This window comes from Camelus ferus, chromosome 15 (assembly GCF_009834535.1).
Source record: "Camelus ferus isolate YT-003-E chromosome 15, BCGSAC_Cfer_1.0, whole genome shotgun sequence".
Lineage (NCBI taxonomy): Eukaryota > Metazoa > Chordata > Mammalia > Artiodactyla > Camelidae > Camelus > Camelus ferus.
In genome coordinates, this window is record NC_045710.1 from 7,102,362 (window position 1) to 7,120,010 (window position 17,649).

General features: G+C 32.6%; 1 protein-coding gene across 9 annotated transcripts in view; it reads right to left on the reverse strand.

The window, feature by feature from the left end:
- ROCK2 (Rho associated coiled-coil containing protein kinase 2) overlaps positions 1 to 17,649 on the reverse strand; it is a 123,896-nt gene that overhangs the window by 55,199 nt on the left and 51,048 nt on the right. For all 9 annotated transcript variants that reach the window (XR_004326118.1, XM_032497032.1, XM_032497031.1 and 6 more), the window contains exon 4: positions 10,789 to 10,926. Coding sequence is in view for 8 of the 9 variants with exons in the window: in XM_032497032.1 (XP_032352923.1) it covers positions 10,789 to 10,926 (138 nt within the window). In the remaining variant the exon portion in view is untranslated. The remainder of the gene's footprint in view (positions 1 to 10,788; positions 10,927 to 17,649) is intronic.

Below are 17,649 nucleotides of genomic sequence, written 5' to 3' on the forward strand. Positions count from 1 at the left end.
AAAAGCAAAAACAGACTGGGGGAAAAAACAAATAGAATACCAGTTACCTCTGGGACAACATCAAGTAAATTACATATGTGTAACTTGAGTCTGAGAAAGCGGTTGGGGGGTAAAGGGATAGGAAGTGAGACAGAAAAAATATTTGCGAAAATAATGGCCAAAATTTTCCCAAACTTGATAAAATCTATAAGCCCATAGCTGTAAGTAGCTCAATCACTATTAAGCAAGTTAAACAGAGCAGAGCTAATTAAAACACTGTGGTTCTAGTGGCAACAGGAGACAAAACAACTAAACAGAATAGAAAACCTCCAAACAGACCCATGCACACATGGAAAACGGTATTACAACAAAAAGAAGCAAATTATACCGGTGGGGAAAGGAAAGTTTTTTTCAATATGTAATGTTGGAACATCTGGATATTCACATGGAAACAAAACAAAATCCTTAAGTAAGACTCCATTTTAAAAAAGTCAATTCTGTGTTCATCATAGGCAAAAAATAAAAAGTCAAAAAGATAACAATGGAATATCTTCATCAAGATCAAGTTAGGAAAAAATTTCTTAGATGAACACAAAAAGGCATTAATCATAAAAGTTTGATAAAAATGTACTACATTAGAATTATGAATTTCTATTCATCAAAACACATTATTAAAGGAGTCAAGAGACAAGTCTCACCCAGGGTATTGGAGTTTAAAAGAGTAAAGAAGAATACTCATGCCTGAGAACGGCTGTCATGGAGTTCAAGGCCCAGGAAAGGTGATAAGGACATCCAGGCAGAGGGGAAGTCTGGCATGGGATATCAGAGCCCAAAAGGGACAAGGAGGGGAGAGACATCCAAGGATGGAGAATCAGAGCCCAAGCACAGAAAGGAGGGTGGGTCATAGAGGGAGGAGACAGGGGCAGCAAAGATAAAGATTGGTTATGCAAGCTGCACCCAAGTGGGCTGATCAATTATTTAAATATATTAAAGATACTAGAAGCCTAGTTTCCCACAGTTGGGAGGAAAAAGTGACAAATACAGACAGAAATAAAACTAGAGTGAACCCTATGGAATTAGACGGTGAAGTATCAGTGCAAACTTGTGGTTTTCAATATGTATTAGACATAGGAAAAAATACAGCTATAAATGTCTGTGTGTGTCTATACAGAGGCTCAATCCACTGAGAATACCTGGGAGCAATGACATCCCAACAGCCATGAACACCCTTAACAACAAGCTCTTGGCTGCTAAATATTGTGTTCAACCAAAAGGAACCAGTGCCCCTTACAGAAAGGCTGGATTCCATGGAGAGGGCAGAACAAGTAAAAAGTAAACTCAGAACACGCTGGTGTGCTAGAATGCTCAAAGCATAATCACAGCAAGCCAAAAGGACAAAGAAGCAAATCTGAACAAGGTCTCAATGGCTAAATCAGGGCATTTTGAGTATCCAAATAAATAATGATAATAATAGATTATATTGTTTGAATAAAACAGGAAATCATTAGTTTATACAGATAAACATAACTATAACATCTGATGAAGAATGGGATATTTACATAGTTTCAAAGTTACCTCCTCACAAAATCACAGCAGGGTAGAAGAAGAATTTCCCACCTTTAACATGTGATCAATGTGAATATGATCTGTAATGAGACCCAGTATAGTTAACTGAGCTACCTGAGAGAATTCAGTGAAAATCCAGCATCACTTTTCTGTGTTACTAATAAAGATATATAAATTGAATCTAATCATAAGGAAACATGACAATCTCAACTGGGGGATATTCTACAAAATAACTGGCCTATAAGCTTCAAAAGTGTCATGGTCATGAAAGTCAAGGGAAGATTGAGAAAATGCCCAAAATGGAAAGAAAATAGATATAACAAATGCAATATGACTTGAAACTGGATCCTCCTGATATAAAAGACATTACTGGGATAACCAATGAAGCCTGGATGGGACATGAGGATTAATCAGCAATGTATCAATGTTTACTTCCTCATTTTGAAGAATGTTGTGGCTATGAAGGAGAATGCTTATAGGAAATACACACTTAATATTGGGAGGGTTATAAGGCATCAGTTCAACAACTCACTCTCAAATGGTTCAGAGACAGTCCTTTGTACTTTATCTCCAAATTTCCTGTAAGTTTGTGATTGTTTCAAATGTGAAAACAAAAAGGGGAAAGTCACAGTTTAGAAGATATTTATAACACATATAGCCAGTCAAGGTTCATATTCAAAATAAAAACAATTCCTACAAATCATGTTTTTCAACTGACAGCCTAATGGGAAAATGAACAAGAGACTTAAACAGGCATTTCACAAAAGAGGATATTCAAATATGAAAAGGTATTAAATCTCATTAGAGAAAGGTAAATTTAAACCACTGTGAGGCACTACTTCGCATACGCAAAAATTACCAAAAATTTAAAAACTGACAATACCAAGGGTTGGTAAGGCTGTGAGACAAATGGAACTTATAAACTAAACTCTATTACCACACGGGAAAACGGGGGGAAAACCACCTCCTAATACTGATTATAAGTATCCAAAAATGCCACTTCTAGGAATATACCCAACAGAAATAAGTACAAGAATATTTACAACATTAGTTATAACAAACAAAAATTTGAAAACATAAATTGTGGTATGTACATACAATAGAACAAAATACAGCAATAAAATTAATAAACTGTAGCAACCTGAATCATGCCAACATAAGGCTGAACAAAAAAGCCAGATACAAAAGAAGAGATATTCAATTATTTCACTTATATAAAGTTCAACAAACAGGAAAACTATTGTTTCTGAGTGCTTGTTTAGGTGGTAAACAAGAAAGAAAAGCAAGGAAATAATTACTAATAAAGTCAAAAGAATGGTTACTTTGGGGGAACACATGGAGGTAGTGATTGGGAAAGGGCACAAGGAAACTGACAGAGTACATACTAGCAGTGTTTGTTTTTTGACCTGAGTTGTGAATACACAGGTGTTTGCTTTGCAATAAATCATTCTGCAGCTTGTTTATATACTTTTCTGTGTAGGCCACAAATAAAACCATTTAAGAACATTAAAGCAAAACTCAAAGGAAAATTTATAAATTCAAATGCATTTACAGGTATCTCTCCTTATCCTCTCATTATCCAATATTCAAATAGAGATATGTGTATTGGAAAATAAGGACTGACAATAAAAGACAGATAAAGAAACTGGAAAAGAACAAAATAAAACCAAAGGAAACAGGAGTTGGGAATTTTTTATAACACAAAACAAAAAGAAAGTTAAAAAAAGGTATATTTTGTAAATAAAACAGAAGACATGTTAAGACCAAAATGTTTACAAATACTCTAACAGAAAAGTGAAAGAGAAGACAGATACAGTCACAGAAAGTATAACTGACTCAAGAAATAAATGAAAACTTGAATCAGTCAACAATCACATGAAAAATTAAAAGATTGGTAGACAATCTAGTTGGGGAGGAAGGAAGGAGAGATTTAAGCACAAGAAGGGCACATTAATTTTAGGATAGCAGTTATCTCTCAGAAGGAAGAGAAGGAGATAGAAAAGATTGGATAGGAGAAAAAAATGTTTTAGTACTTCAAAATTAAAACATTAAAATTAAGTGTGGTAAAATATTAAAATTTACTAAATGTGTATAAGACTGAAACCAAAGAAAGTTTCCAGATGGCTTATTTGTTAGGCAAGCAAGAAAAGCCATTTACCAATGGTGAGTAATTAAATTGTTTGGTTTGCATCAGCTGAAAAAGTGTGTCTACAGAAAATTTGGAAGCAATATTTTTAACAGTCAATTTTAAAGCAAGGCAAACGATTTCAAGTGGTTTTCCTTGACTCTTGAGTCAGCAGATGTTATTAATATTATGCAGTAGTTAGGTTGTGGGAGGAGTCAGTGCCAAATTTGATGATGAATAAAGAATTAGCCTCTACAAACAGTTCACATAGATCAACTACAGACAAAAATATTTCAAAAGAAGTTAAGCAAACATTAATTCAGTGCAATCTGAAGTAGAATCTGCTAAAGTGTGTTTACAGCAGATTGTAGTAAAAATATATGTGGAACAGAAAAAGGTTTAGTTGGACAAATTTCCAAAGCTTGTGAAAATGTATGATGTTTAAAGTCTATGGTTAGTCTCTGAATATTGATCAATAGGTACACTATGGAAAATATACCTGAATTTAATGTGTTAATAAATAAATAGTACTGATGGTGTTATCTGCTCTTGTGGACTTCACCATCACCATCAGTTCTGTGAACTTCTGTCAGAAAAAGAAGTGGAATATCTTGACTAACTCTACTACATAGTAGTTCAATAGCTTAGCAGTGGTAAAGTTTTACTGCAACTACTTGAGTTCAGAGCTGAGACTGAAATTTGTCTGATCAAGAAGAACCACCCTCAACCACTATGACAGAACACTGAATAGCTCTGGAAATCAGCTTTAGCTGCAGACATCATAATGTTTCTTAAACAACCTAAAATGACAAGGGAAAATAGCATTAAATGCAAAACTTACTCTATGACACAATCATCTTTATGATGACTAACATCAAGCTACTTTATATACTTTTGTTCCCACACTATCAAAATCAAAATAAGTGAGATCTCCATTCCTACACAGATTTGCAGTGCATATATTTTCTGATCTCAAACCACAGTCCCACAGTTCCAGCAGCATTTTTTGGACAAAAATGTAAGTGCAAAGGAAATATCCATAAAAAAAATCAATTTAAACTTTGCAACTGAGAAGCTTCTACCTAACCTTCAATTGGAACTGAATAACCAGCAATGTAATGACAGTGCTAAAAAGGCAAATATCAAGAGAAGAATTTACCAGAATTCTTCAAACACCTTCCAACTGATAAATATGCTCAATCAAAATTATACACTCAAGGTCAACATCAATAGTCCCAAATGATATATTAGTATATACCCTTGATATGATGTGATGAAAATGGCACTTTACCTCTGTAGTCTTTCTCTCAAAAACCTATAACCCTAGTCTAAATAATGAGAAAAACATCAGACATACTCCAATAGCAGAGGATTACATATCCTATAACTGGCAAGTAATCCTCAAAGCTGTAAAGGTCATCAAAAAAAGGAAAGTCTGAGAAACTGTCATAGAGGAGCCTAAGAAGCAATGGTAACTAAATGTAACATACTATCTTTGATGGGATCCTGGAACAGAAAAAGAACATTAGGTAAAAACTAAAAAATCTGAATAAATCATGGACTTTAGTTAATAATAATGTATCACTATTGCTTCAATCCTTGTAACAGATGTACCTCACTAAAGTGAGACGTTAGTAATATGGGACACTGTACAGCAGGTATATGGGAGCTCCCTGCTCTCTGCTCAATTCTTCTGTAAATTTTTTAAACTGTTTTTAAAAATAAAGTCTATTGATAAAAAATAAATCATCTGCTGCTGGATATAGTATTTGGCAGTACTTAGATGGGTGAAAAGATATTTTCTGATAAGATAAATAAATATGTAAAATCTTATTACACATCAATATTAACAGAATATTGGCAATCAATTTTGATAGGAAACACTAATTGTGAACCTCAATTAAGCAAAATGTTACTGTCCCAGAAAATAAGTTCATTCTTCTCCCTAATAGACCTGTATTAAAAAAAAAAACAAAACTGTATTATCATATTTTGAATTTCATCAATAAAATTTTTGTAGGAATTTGTTATATAAGTACCTACATAATATCTTTGATTTCACCTCTTGGACCAAAAAGCCTAAAATATTTACTATCTAACTCTTTACAAAAAAGGTCTGCCAATTTCTGGTGTGCTTGAAAGAAGATTGGTTATGGTTGGTAACTGTAGAAGCTGAGTGAACAATACATGGGAATTCCAACATTCTTTCTACTGTGAGATTTATCATGATAAATTTTAAAAACTAAAAAGTATATCATTAAATATATTGAAATTTTTCTTGAAAGATTTGCAAGCAAGTTCAATGAAGCCTCATGGAACGAATAGTTTCTATTTTATATAAAATGTACCAAAGCTCAGAAAAAAGGTGGTGTGCTTTTCAACCACGTATGTTAGGGTGGTCTCATCATGAGATGAAAACCAACCAGAAGAGTCCATGTTAAAAAAAATTAAGTTTGGGGGAGCGGAAAGCTCAGTGGTAGAGCACATGCTTAGTATGCATGAGGTCCTGGGTTTAATCCTCAGTACCTCCACTAGAGAGATAGATAGTCAGTCAAATGTCATTTATGCAAATAGATGGATAATTAATTAAAATATAAGGAAATCAAATTTGGTATTCTATTGAAAATTTCACAGAAATATCATTTACTTTAGATTTTACAATACCTTGCAATTTATTTTTTTAGTGTACTATAGTAACAGATTAAACAAGAAAACCACCTTAAAAGATGCTGAAGGAAACATTCCCAATACTTTAAGATCATTCCTGATTAAAAAAGTATTTGGTAAGCTAAGAATAGATGGGCAGGGAAAATTCTTTACTGTCTTAACCAGAAAGCTTCAGCAAACATCACATTTAACAGTTAAATATTAGAGCTCCACCCAATGAAGTTTAACACAATAATGAAAAAGATAAGCAAAATAACAAAAACCTTCTACTATTCAATGTTATACTGAAAGACTAAGCCTATGCTATTTTTTTATATTTTGCAATATCTACATATTTTAAAAACTGTTATGCCTAAGTTTCTTCTCATCCTATTTTGGAAGAAAAATTAATGTGGCTTTTTCTGAAGAACAGGCTTTATACAACACTGTTATGGAAAGACCTAAGATTCCGAAATAATCAAAACAACCCTACCAATTAAAGCAATGCAACTCAAAATTTTAACTGTATTTTTTAAAAGAATGAAAGGCTAATTCCAATCACATAAAGAAAAATTTTAAGAGTTGCCACAAAAAAAATAAAAGGAGACCAATGAGAGGAGACTTGTCCAACCAGATACCAAAATAAATGAAAAACTACAGAAATTTAAACAATGATTTTAGTGCAGAAACCAATAACAAATCAAAGTAACGGGACACAGTGAAAAGAGAAATTCATGTGTATATGGTAATTTAGTCTATGATATGCAGTACTCTTCATTTACTTCATGGGGAAAAAATGGGTTTTTCTACAAATGGTATTGGGGAAACTGGCTACCCATTTGCGAAAAACAAATCCTACTTCATTAAAAAAAAAATCCTAGTGATTTAGAAATAAAACTCCACTCCCAAAATAAAAATATAAAAAAGTTAAAATATAATCATTTTCTTAAATAATCTTAGGTATAGGGAAGATGTCCCCCAACGAAAATTAAAATACAAAATCTATAGATTTGACTACACCCAAATTTAAAAATTCAATAAACGACAGACAAGTAATAGTCCAAGAGAATATACTTCTAACATATATAACAAAGGATTAATATCCAGGATGTACTAGCATTCTAACAAGCCAATTTTTATAAAAGCAAAACAATGTATTAGAAAATGGAATAAGCAATGGACAAGGAATACAAATTATTAATAAGCATGCAAAATATTATGAACTCCATAATAAAAAATGTAACACAATAACATTTTATTTCTCAAGGATGCAACTAATAAAAATTTAAAATTTTTATTTTAAAATTGCAGTATTTGCTGAAACTAAGACATCTATTTGACAATTAGCATAACATGAACTTGTAAAAACCTTTTTTACAAAGCAATTTGGCACTATCATTCAAAATGTCCAATGTGCATACCATATGACCCAACAATTTCAGTACTAGGAATCTATTCTAAAGAAATATTCACAGATGCACAAAAGATGGACCTACAAGTCAGTTAACTCCATGTGAAGGACAGAAAATGTACAAGACAGGTCTGGAACACTGTCATGTATCAGAGAGCAAGCTAGCTATCAAAGACTACATCAAAAGGACTCAGAGCCAACCTAAACATGATCACTTTCCAAAGGTGTCACAATTTGAGCATCAGTAAGATGTTCAGAGGGCTGAAACACATCAAATAGGTTTTAAGTCCATGAGTTCAAACTGATACTTCTCCCAAACTGGTCACCTTTGGAGGATAAAAGGTAACTAATCCCTTATTTTGAAAACTCGTAAATACAAGGAACGAATAAAGCTGTCCTTCCTCTGCGACCTGTACTACTCTGGACAACCAATTAGTAAATGGGGGAATATTTCTCCTTATAGAAGTATTCCAGTCACTATAATCAAGAAGAAATAATTGAACTGGAATGTCACCACTTTGCAATCCTTAAAAAATGAATGATTTAGACATTGAGCACAAATAGCTAGTAAAATAACAGAATAACAGCCAGACATGAGCCTCCTAATAGAACAAAACATTATCCATGAAGTTGTCCTGCCATCCCTCCATCATCACGTCCAATTTTGACAGAGCCTCTATATTCAATCACCAACTTAGAAAAATATAAATGAGAGCAGAACATGTTAAAACTACACTACTGGATGAAATCAACCAAAAAAACAGATTTCTTAAATAAACTAATGGGACAAAAGGAAAAAAAAAACAAAACAGAAGATGGAGACTCTAGATTGAGAGGCTTAAAAGAAATTATCTAAATTCAAATATTATAAAAGCTAAAAGTAAACTAAAAGTATTTAAGAATACACTTAATGGATGTATGAAACTATACAGAAAGCAGGGAAGTGTTTATCATAAAAGGACACTATAAACAGGCAAAGTACACACAGCAAACTTGATATATAGACGGCTTATAAAAGCAAACCTGCCATCAGTTAAAGAAGTTTTTAAAATGTGCCAATATTCATCTATTGAATTCAAATCACACTAAGACTATATATCTAAAAATACAGATGGGTCAAAGATTTATACTACACCATAATTTATATAAGAAAAGTGAAATAATTATTTTCAACAACAGTATAGTAACAAATTACAGGGGCTGTCATACAATTAAATATTAAACAGCCATTAAAAAATAAGGACTGATTGTGCTGTACACCAGAAATTGATACAGCATTGTAAACTGACTATAACTCAATAAAAAAATAAAAAAATAAGAACTGAGATTTGAAATACTGTTCAAAATAATCTTCTAAAATTGATTATAGGCATCTCCTGTGACCTATTAATGTCACTACAAGAGAGATCCCTAGCAGAAATGTGTGAACATATGTGCCAAAATCCATATGAAAGAAAATTGACAGCAACATTATTTACAACAGTCAAAAAGCAGAAACAACCCAAGTGTCCATTAAGTGATAAATACATTAAATGTAGTATGTCCATACAATAGATTATTCAGCCATAATAAGGAATGAAGTATTGATACATACTATAACACAAAGTAATGTTGAAAACATTATGCTAACTAAAAGAAGATGTCACAAAAGACCACGTATTGTACAATCTCATTTTAATGAAACGTCCAGAATAGGGAAATTCACAGATACAGAAAGCAGATTAGTGGTTGCCGCTGGGCAGGAAAGATTAGGGAATAACTGCTAATTGGTTCAGGGGCTCTTTTTGTGATAAAAATGTTCTATAATTAGGAAGTAGTGATGACAGCACAATTCTATAAATATGCCAAAAATCACTGAATAATAAAATAAATAAATAGAAATAGGTCAGTTATTTTGACAAGTTTTCCCCAAAAGTTACACATTTCATACATATAAATACAGTGGTGAATCGAATTTTCTTTACCAGAGATAAACAAATGAAAACCCGGATTATAGTCTGTTACTTTTTCAAGTGTACAATGTGTCACTGTTGATTTGCTTCCATAAACCCATTAACTCTATCTAAATAAACATTTTATAAAGGTCCACTCTGCAGAATTAAAGATTAAAAACACCAATCTACAAAATGATAAACTAGAATTGGCAATTAATCTGTTACTACAAAAGCAATTTAAAGCTAAAAATGGACTAATAATTTAATTAATTACCATCATTTCTTAATCAGGTAAATTACCATGATACATAATTTGCTACAAAAATTTTAACGTTAGCTGCACATATCAGAATTTCTACTCACTGGCTACATTTAAAAAATAAGGTAAGGAGGAGGAGGATGGTTAATGCTCAACATAAAAAAAGCAACATAGTCATCAATGTGGTACATCTTTTACCTACAAATCATCTTCTTCAAACATGGTAACAAACTCCTGGATCACTGAAGCGTTCTGAACATGCTTTGGTATATATCCAGTCTTACTCATGACACTTGATCAAAAATGTTTGCAGAATTAGCTAACAGTACAAAAAAAACTTTTGAGATGCAAAGCTAGTGAGGAATAGAATTGAAATGGAGGCAAAACAGAACCATAAATTCCTAACTTCACAGTCAAATAAGAGATTGTTTATTTGTCTGTTTGTTTAATTATTTGAATTAGGAATCTCAATACTGTCCTATTACATCATAGGTAATAATATATAAAGGACTACAGGATAATTTTCAAAATTTTTAATGTAGTTTTAAAGTTTTTTTTCCCCTTTTCAAGATAGGCTTATTATTGCTCCTATTATATAAATCACAAGAGTAAGCAGGAAACAATGGCATACTGGTAATCTAATTCTTTATAAAAGAATTAAAAAAGAGAAAGCTTCTAGTAATTCTTGCTACTATACACCAATTTTTATGACATCATATTTTGGAACATTAAGTGTAATAAATCAGATCTTACTAAAAATAACTGCATTGTCATTTTGTGAATGAGACAGGATTTCTAGCATGTAAAATCAGTAATAAGCACTTACAAAGAAGGGAAATAAAATTATAATAGTTATTAGTATGCTTACCTGAACCACCCAGGGACTGTTGGCAAAGGCCATAATATCTCTTTCTTCCCAGAAAAAAGCAGAATCTGATCTTTTTATCATTTCAAATTTACTAAGAAGCTTCATAGCATAAACTTTCTGTGATGCCTTATGACGAACCTGTTGATTTTTTAAAACAGAAAAATTAATACTTTAATTTTATGAGAAAAAGATGAACAGATTATACTATAATGCTATTCTTAAAGACTTTAGTTACAAAACAAAAATGATCCTTAGCTAACTAAGAAAAAGTAAAAACATTTTTAATGAAAGAAACAGAGAACATTCCCAATAGCCTAAACATTTCATGAAAGAAACAACACCTTTAAATGCTAGATTCAATACACAGCTACCTCATTTCATCTAAATAAAATTAAATTCATGAAGCTTCATTCCCTCATGTAATTAAGCTAGCCAATTTTAAGAATGTCATTAAGTGAGAAAACTGTAAGGTATGTACTTGTATCCCTCACAATCTGAACATAAGAACCTAATAAATTTACGTATCAAGGGATATTTGTGATTTTGTTAAGTCATCCTTATTTCTTTTTAGGTAATCTATTTAAAAGGGTTTTTTTAAGGGGAAAAACTACCAATAATATGATTATTTGATCAATTCTTAATGTTCTTCGTTAGATTGTTAATTCTGTAAGGGCAAGGACAGTGTCTGTTTTTGACCATCATTTAATCCTAGAATATAGAATAGCAAACTCTACCATAGAGCCAATAAATATCTAATGAATGATTATAATCGTTAATATCTACTGGTAATAAATAACAACATTTATAATTAGGTATCTAATAGGATGTCCAAAACTAAACTCTAGATCTTCCCCCTAAATTTATTCCTCCTGTAATCGTCTCTATTTCAGTAAATGGCATCTTCATTCTTCCAACTGCTCTGGCTAAAAACCTCTGGCTCCTCTTTTTTTCATACAGCTCATAAAACTAATCAGCAAATCACATCAGTCCTACTGACAGTTTCAGAATCCAGCCATTTCCAACTACCACCACTAAACTACCCTGTAAAAAAACATTTTTTACAGGCATAACTTGTTTTATTGTGCTTAGATTTATTGCAATTTGCAGAAACGACATTTTTACAAATTGAAGGTTTGTGGCGACACTTTGTCAAGCAAGTCTATTGGTGCCATTTTTCCAGCAGCATTTGCTTATTTCATGTCTATTGTCACATTTTGGTAATTCTTGCATATTTCACACTTTATTTATTAGTATTAGTATTAGTATTTATGCTACAGTGATCTATAATCAGTAATTGTTTTCAAGCACCACAAACCATGCCCATATAAGACAGCAAACTCAATCAATAAATGCTGTGTGTGTTCCAGCTATTCCACTGACCAGCTGTCCCCTGTCTCCCCCACTTCGGGCCTCTCTATTCCCTGAGACACAACAATATCAAAATTAGGCCAATTAATAACCCTACAATGGCCTGTAAGTGTTCAGGTGAAAGGAAGAGTTGCACATCTCTCATTTTAAAGCAAAAGCTAGAAATGATTAAGCTTAGTGAGAAAGGCATGATAAAAGCCAAGAAAGGCCAAAAGTGAGGGCTCTTGAGTCAAACAGCCAAGTTGTGAATTCAAAGAAAAGTTTTCGGAGGAAATTAAGTGCTACTCCAGTGAACATACAAATGATAAGAAAGTAAAACCACCTTACTGCTAATATGGAGAAAGTTTTAGTGGTCTGAATAGGTCAAAACAGTCACTAAGTTCCCACAAGCCACAGGCTAATCCAGAGCAAGGCTCTAACTCTCTTCAATTCTATGAAGGCTGAGAAAGGTGAGGAAGCTGCAGGAGTCTGAAGCTGGGAGAAAAAGCTGGTCCCTCATGAACTTTCTCCATAACATGAAAGAGCAGGTGAAGCAGCAAGTGCTGATGTAGGCGCTTACACTGAATAACAGATCTTCAGTGTAGATGAAATAGCCTTATATTGGAAGAAGATGCCATCTAGGACTTTCATAGTTAGAAAGGAGAAGTCAATAACCTGGTTTCAAAGCTTCAAAGTACAGGCTGACTCTCATGTTAGGGGCTAACACAGTTGGTGATTTTAAGTTGAAGTCAGTGCTCCTTTACCATTCCAAAAATCCTAGGGCCCTTAAGAATTATGCTAAACCTTCCATCTGTGCTCTATAAATGGAACAACAAAGCCTAGATAACAGCACATCTGTTGACAACATGGTTTACTAAATATTTTAAGCCCACTGTTGAGACCTATGCTCAGAAAAAAAAAAAAAAAAGATTCCTTTCTAATTACTGCTCATTGACAATGCATCTGGTCACCCAAGAGCTCTGATGGAGATGTATGATGATATCAATGTTGTTTCATGCCTGCTAACACAACATTCATTCTGCAGCCCATGGATCAAAGAGTCATTTCGACTTTCAAGTCTTAAATAATAAGAAATACATTTTGTAAGGCTATAGCTCCATAGATAGTAATTCCTCTGATGGATCTGGAAAAAGTCAACTAAAAATCTTCTGGAAAGGATTCACCATTCTAGATACCATGAAGAACATACATGATCCATGGGAAGAGGTCGATTTATTAACATTAACAGGAGTTTGGAAAAAGTTGATTTCAGTCCTCACAGATGACTCTGAGGGGTTCAAGCTTTCAGTGAAGGGAAGTAACTGCAAATGTGGTAGAAGGAGTCTCATTGTTCTCTACCCTAGAACTCAATTTGTTTTCTTCCTAGAAGATACCATAACTTGTAATTTTTGCTTCCTTGTATTGTCTGTCTGCCATATTAGAATGTAAGCTCAACAATGGCAAAGATTTCCCAGGCCTGTTTTATTCTCGATTATACCCTCAGTGCCAGGTAAAATGCCAGCACTGGTCATTAAAACACTCACTAAATATTTGATAAATGAATTAATGTCTGAGAAAAAAGTTTTATTTGATAACTGGCCGCACTATGAATTTTCAGTTTTAAGAAAAATTTAACAAGTAATATTTCTAGTCATTTTCACCAATGACTGTTCATATTTAGAATCAATATTTATACTGATGAAAATAAGGTAAACCAAAGGAATGTTTTTGTCTTCCCTAGGGAAGGTACTTCTTTCATAGAGAAAGTTTTCTTCCCGCTAACAAAACCCAGGCAAGAAATTTTATTTGTTGAATAGGCTTGAAAACATCAGTAACAGAAAATAAAGTCAAGTCCTAACATGAAAATAAGTAATACAAATATTTACCACTCAGAATCATGCACTTCTGGCTATGACAGAATAACTGGTACCAGTTAGCCCTCTCACTGTAAACAATCGTCAAAATGGCAAAATATATGAAGCAATTATTTTCAAGTTTTGTAAAATAGGTAGCAAAAAACCATAATCCCTGAAAGAAGAGAAACTCATCAAGTCAATCTCATAATTGCCCAGACATTCTGAAGGCAATATCCCAAATAGTATACAACAAGCGATCATCTAAGCTAAGCACAGTGGTCCTGATGAGTTGAGGAGGCGGCTGGATTATGCTGGACAGGAAACAGAAAAGTAAGGAGCTATGCAAAGGGAGGCTCCTAAAAGTCCATATGAGTCCTTGGCTAAGGGCCAGACCAGCAAAGGGGAAAATACCAAAGGTATACCAAAGAGCAACTGCTATGAGGTTGATAATAAAACAGAGATACTAGATATTAAATATCATTTCAGGGATATTCAATTTCCAATCAAGAAAAGAGTGGAGAAACCTTGATAATTTCCTGAGTATCCCGGTGTGACATCTTAGGAGAAAGAACCATGTTCTAAAACAAGGCCTACTCTAGCACTACGTAACGAAGCCTACGAATACCAAACCCTAAAAGATCAAAAGGGGAACAGAATTTGGAGGTGCAGTTCTGACAGTTAAAAGGACTTGGGAAACAATTTGGTGTTTAAACACATTTTCATTTACAAAGTATAAAACTAAGGCTCCACAAGTTAAGGGTGATCAGCAAGTAACTGGACAGCTAGAATGAAAAGCAACACTTGTCAAAGGAAAATAATAACATCCAGAATTTCTATCATATATCCACAAAGACCAGTATATAATTTAAAAATTACTTGATAGGTAGAAAGGAAAATGTGACTCATCATCAAGAAAAAAGCAGTCAACAGAAAACAACCACAAACAATGTTGGATTTCGCTAACAAATACTTTAAAAGATCTTTTATAAATATGAGCAAAAACCTAAAAGAGAGTATGTTAAAGAAAAAAAAAAGAAATGGAAAGAAGGAAATATCAGCAGAGAAATGGAAACTATAAAAAAAAAGAACTAATTGGAAACTCTACAACTGAAAAAATAACTAAAATGGAAAAATCTTTAGAATGGCTTATCAGAGAATGGAGATAGAAGGCAAACCTGAACACAATCAATCTGAAGAGTAAAGAGAAAAATGAATAAACGAAAATGAACAGAGACTTAATGACCAATAAGACAATTTTAAACAGTCTAAAATATGTGTAAATATAAATGAACTTAACATGCAATTCATAGGCAGAGATTATAAGAATTAAAAAGCAAAACCTAACCTCATAATTTTTAAATATAAGACCAAATATTGTAAAAAATTAAAAGACAGAAAAAGACATACCAGACAAAGAGCAAGGATAAAAAAGTTAACAGAGTAATATTAATAATAGACAAAGTAGAACCTAATTAAACTTACAAGCTTCTGCCCAGCAAAGGAAACTATAAACAAAACAGACAACCTATGGAACAGGAGAACGTATTTGCAAATGATGCGACTTTGTTGACAAAGGCTTAATTTCCAGAATATTCAAATAGCTCATACAACGCAATAACAAAAAACTAACAACCTAATCCCAAAATGGGAAGAAAACCTAAACAAGCGTTTCTCCAGTGAGGACATACAAATGGCCAATAGGCACATGAAAAATGCTCACTATCTCTAATTATCAGAGAAACACAAATCAAAAGCACAATGAGATATCAGCTTACACCAGTCAGAGTGGCCATCATTAAAAGTCTACAAACAATAAATGCTAGAGAGGGTGTGAAGAAAAGGGGACCCTCCTACACTACTAGTGGGAAAGTAGTCTGGTGCAGCCATTATGGAAAAGTATGGAGTATCTCTTTAAAAACTAAAAACAGATGCATCAAATAATCCAGCAACTCCACTCCTGGGCATATATCCAGAGAAAACTCTAATTTGAAAAGATACATGCACCTCAATGTTCATAGTAACACTATTCACAATAGCCAACACATGGAAGCAACCTAAATGTCCATCAACCAATGACTGGATAAAGAAGTTGCAATATACATATACAATGGAGTATTACTCAGCCATAAAGAAAGAATGAAATAATGCCTTTTGCAGCAACATGGATGGACATGGAGATTGTCATACTAAGTGAAGTAAGCCAGAAAGAGAAAGAAAAATACCATATGATATCACTCTTATGTGGAATCTTAAGAAAATGACACAAATGAACTTATTACAAAACAGAAACAGACTCACAGACATAGAAAACAAACTTATGGTTACCAATGGGGAAAGGGGGTTGAGGGTGGAGGGATAAACTGGGAGTTCAGGATTTGCAGATACTAACTACTATATATAAAATAGATGAACAACAAGATCCTATTGTTTAGCACAGGGAACTATATTCAATATCCTGTAATAACCTATAATGAAAAAGAATATGAAAATGAATATATATATATATATATATATATATATATATATACACACACACATATAACTGAAACTATGCCATACACCAGAAATTAACACAATATTATAAACTGACTATACTTTAATAAAAAAATTAAAAGAATAGACAAAGTAGACTTCAAGGTAAAGAGAAAAAGAGGGTAATTCAGATAAAAGGAGTATAATTCATCAGGCAGGCATAAAAATTCTAAATATATTTGCATCTTAAAATTGCACCTTGAAAATTCATGAGCAAAAACTGACAGAAATAAAGAAAGAAGAAGGCAAGCCTGTGTTTCTAGCTTGTAATTCTAACATCCTTTCTCAGTACTTGATACAACAAATAAATAAAACACCAATATGAATATGAAGAAAATACAACTCAGAATGAAAACTGCCTGGTCAAATTATAATTACAAAAGTTATTATACCGATAGGTTATATCACTTCTCATTTTAAAATATTTTGAAATTTAAATTATTTTGATATGATATACTACAACCTCACATGAAAAGAATCCTATATGCAAAGGGCCAAATAAGTTACGATGAGAGTCACAGATTATATCCAACTTATATATTAAATTACTAAATTGGAATAACAATTCCTTTGATTTGCATGGTGTTATACCATTTCTAGAATGCTGAAAATAAATGCATGAGAAAGCAATATGGAAACAGTGGAGGTTTAGGGGATAAAGGATACTAATTTTAAAACTAGAAATCCCCTCCACAGTAGATTTTTACTTAGCAAATTATGTCAAAGCAAATGCTCATTCCACCAATACTGTTAAATATTTTTTTTAAAAAAGTTTAAACTGTTATTTTTAAAAGATAGCTAAAGTACTCTCTTCTGTATTTATCCCATTCTTCAAACATTCATCTATTCTAAGAACAAATTAGATTTTGAATGTTCCCTAACTTCATTAGAAAAAGCAATCATATAACATTAAGCCAATCAATTAATTTATACTTAATATTATTTATGCTTGACTCAGATCAAGACAAGAGTTTTAAGAATTCTTATATAAAGAACAGCTATGAACAGGAACTAAAAGATATTTGTTAGCTGGTAGAAAACAGTTAAATATTTATGTTTAACCTTTTATATATGAATTAACTAAACAAAAACAAATCTAGAAGGAAAGGGTCATTCATTCAAAAAA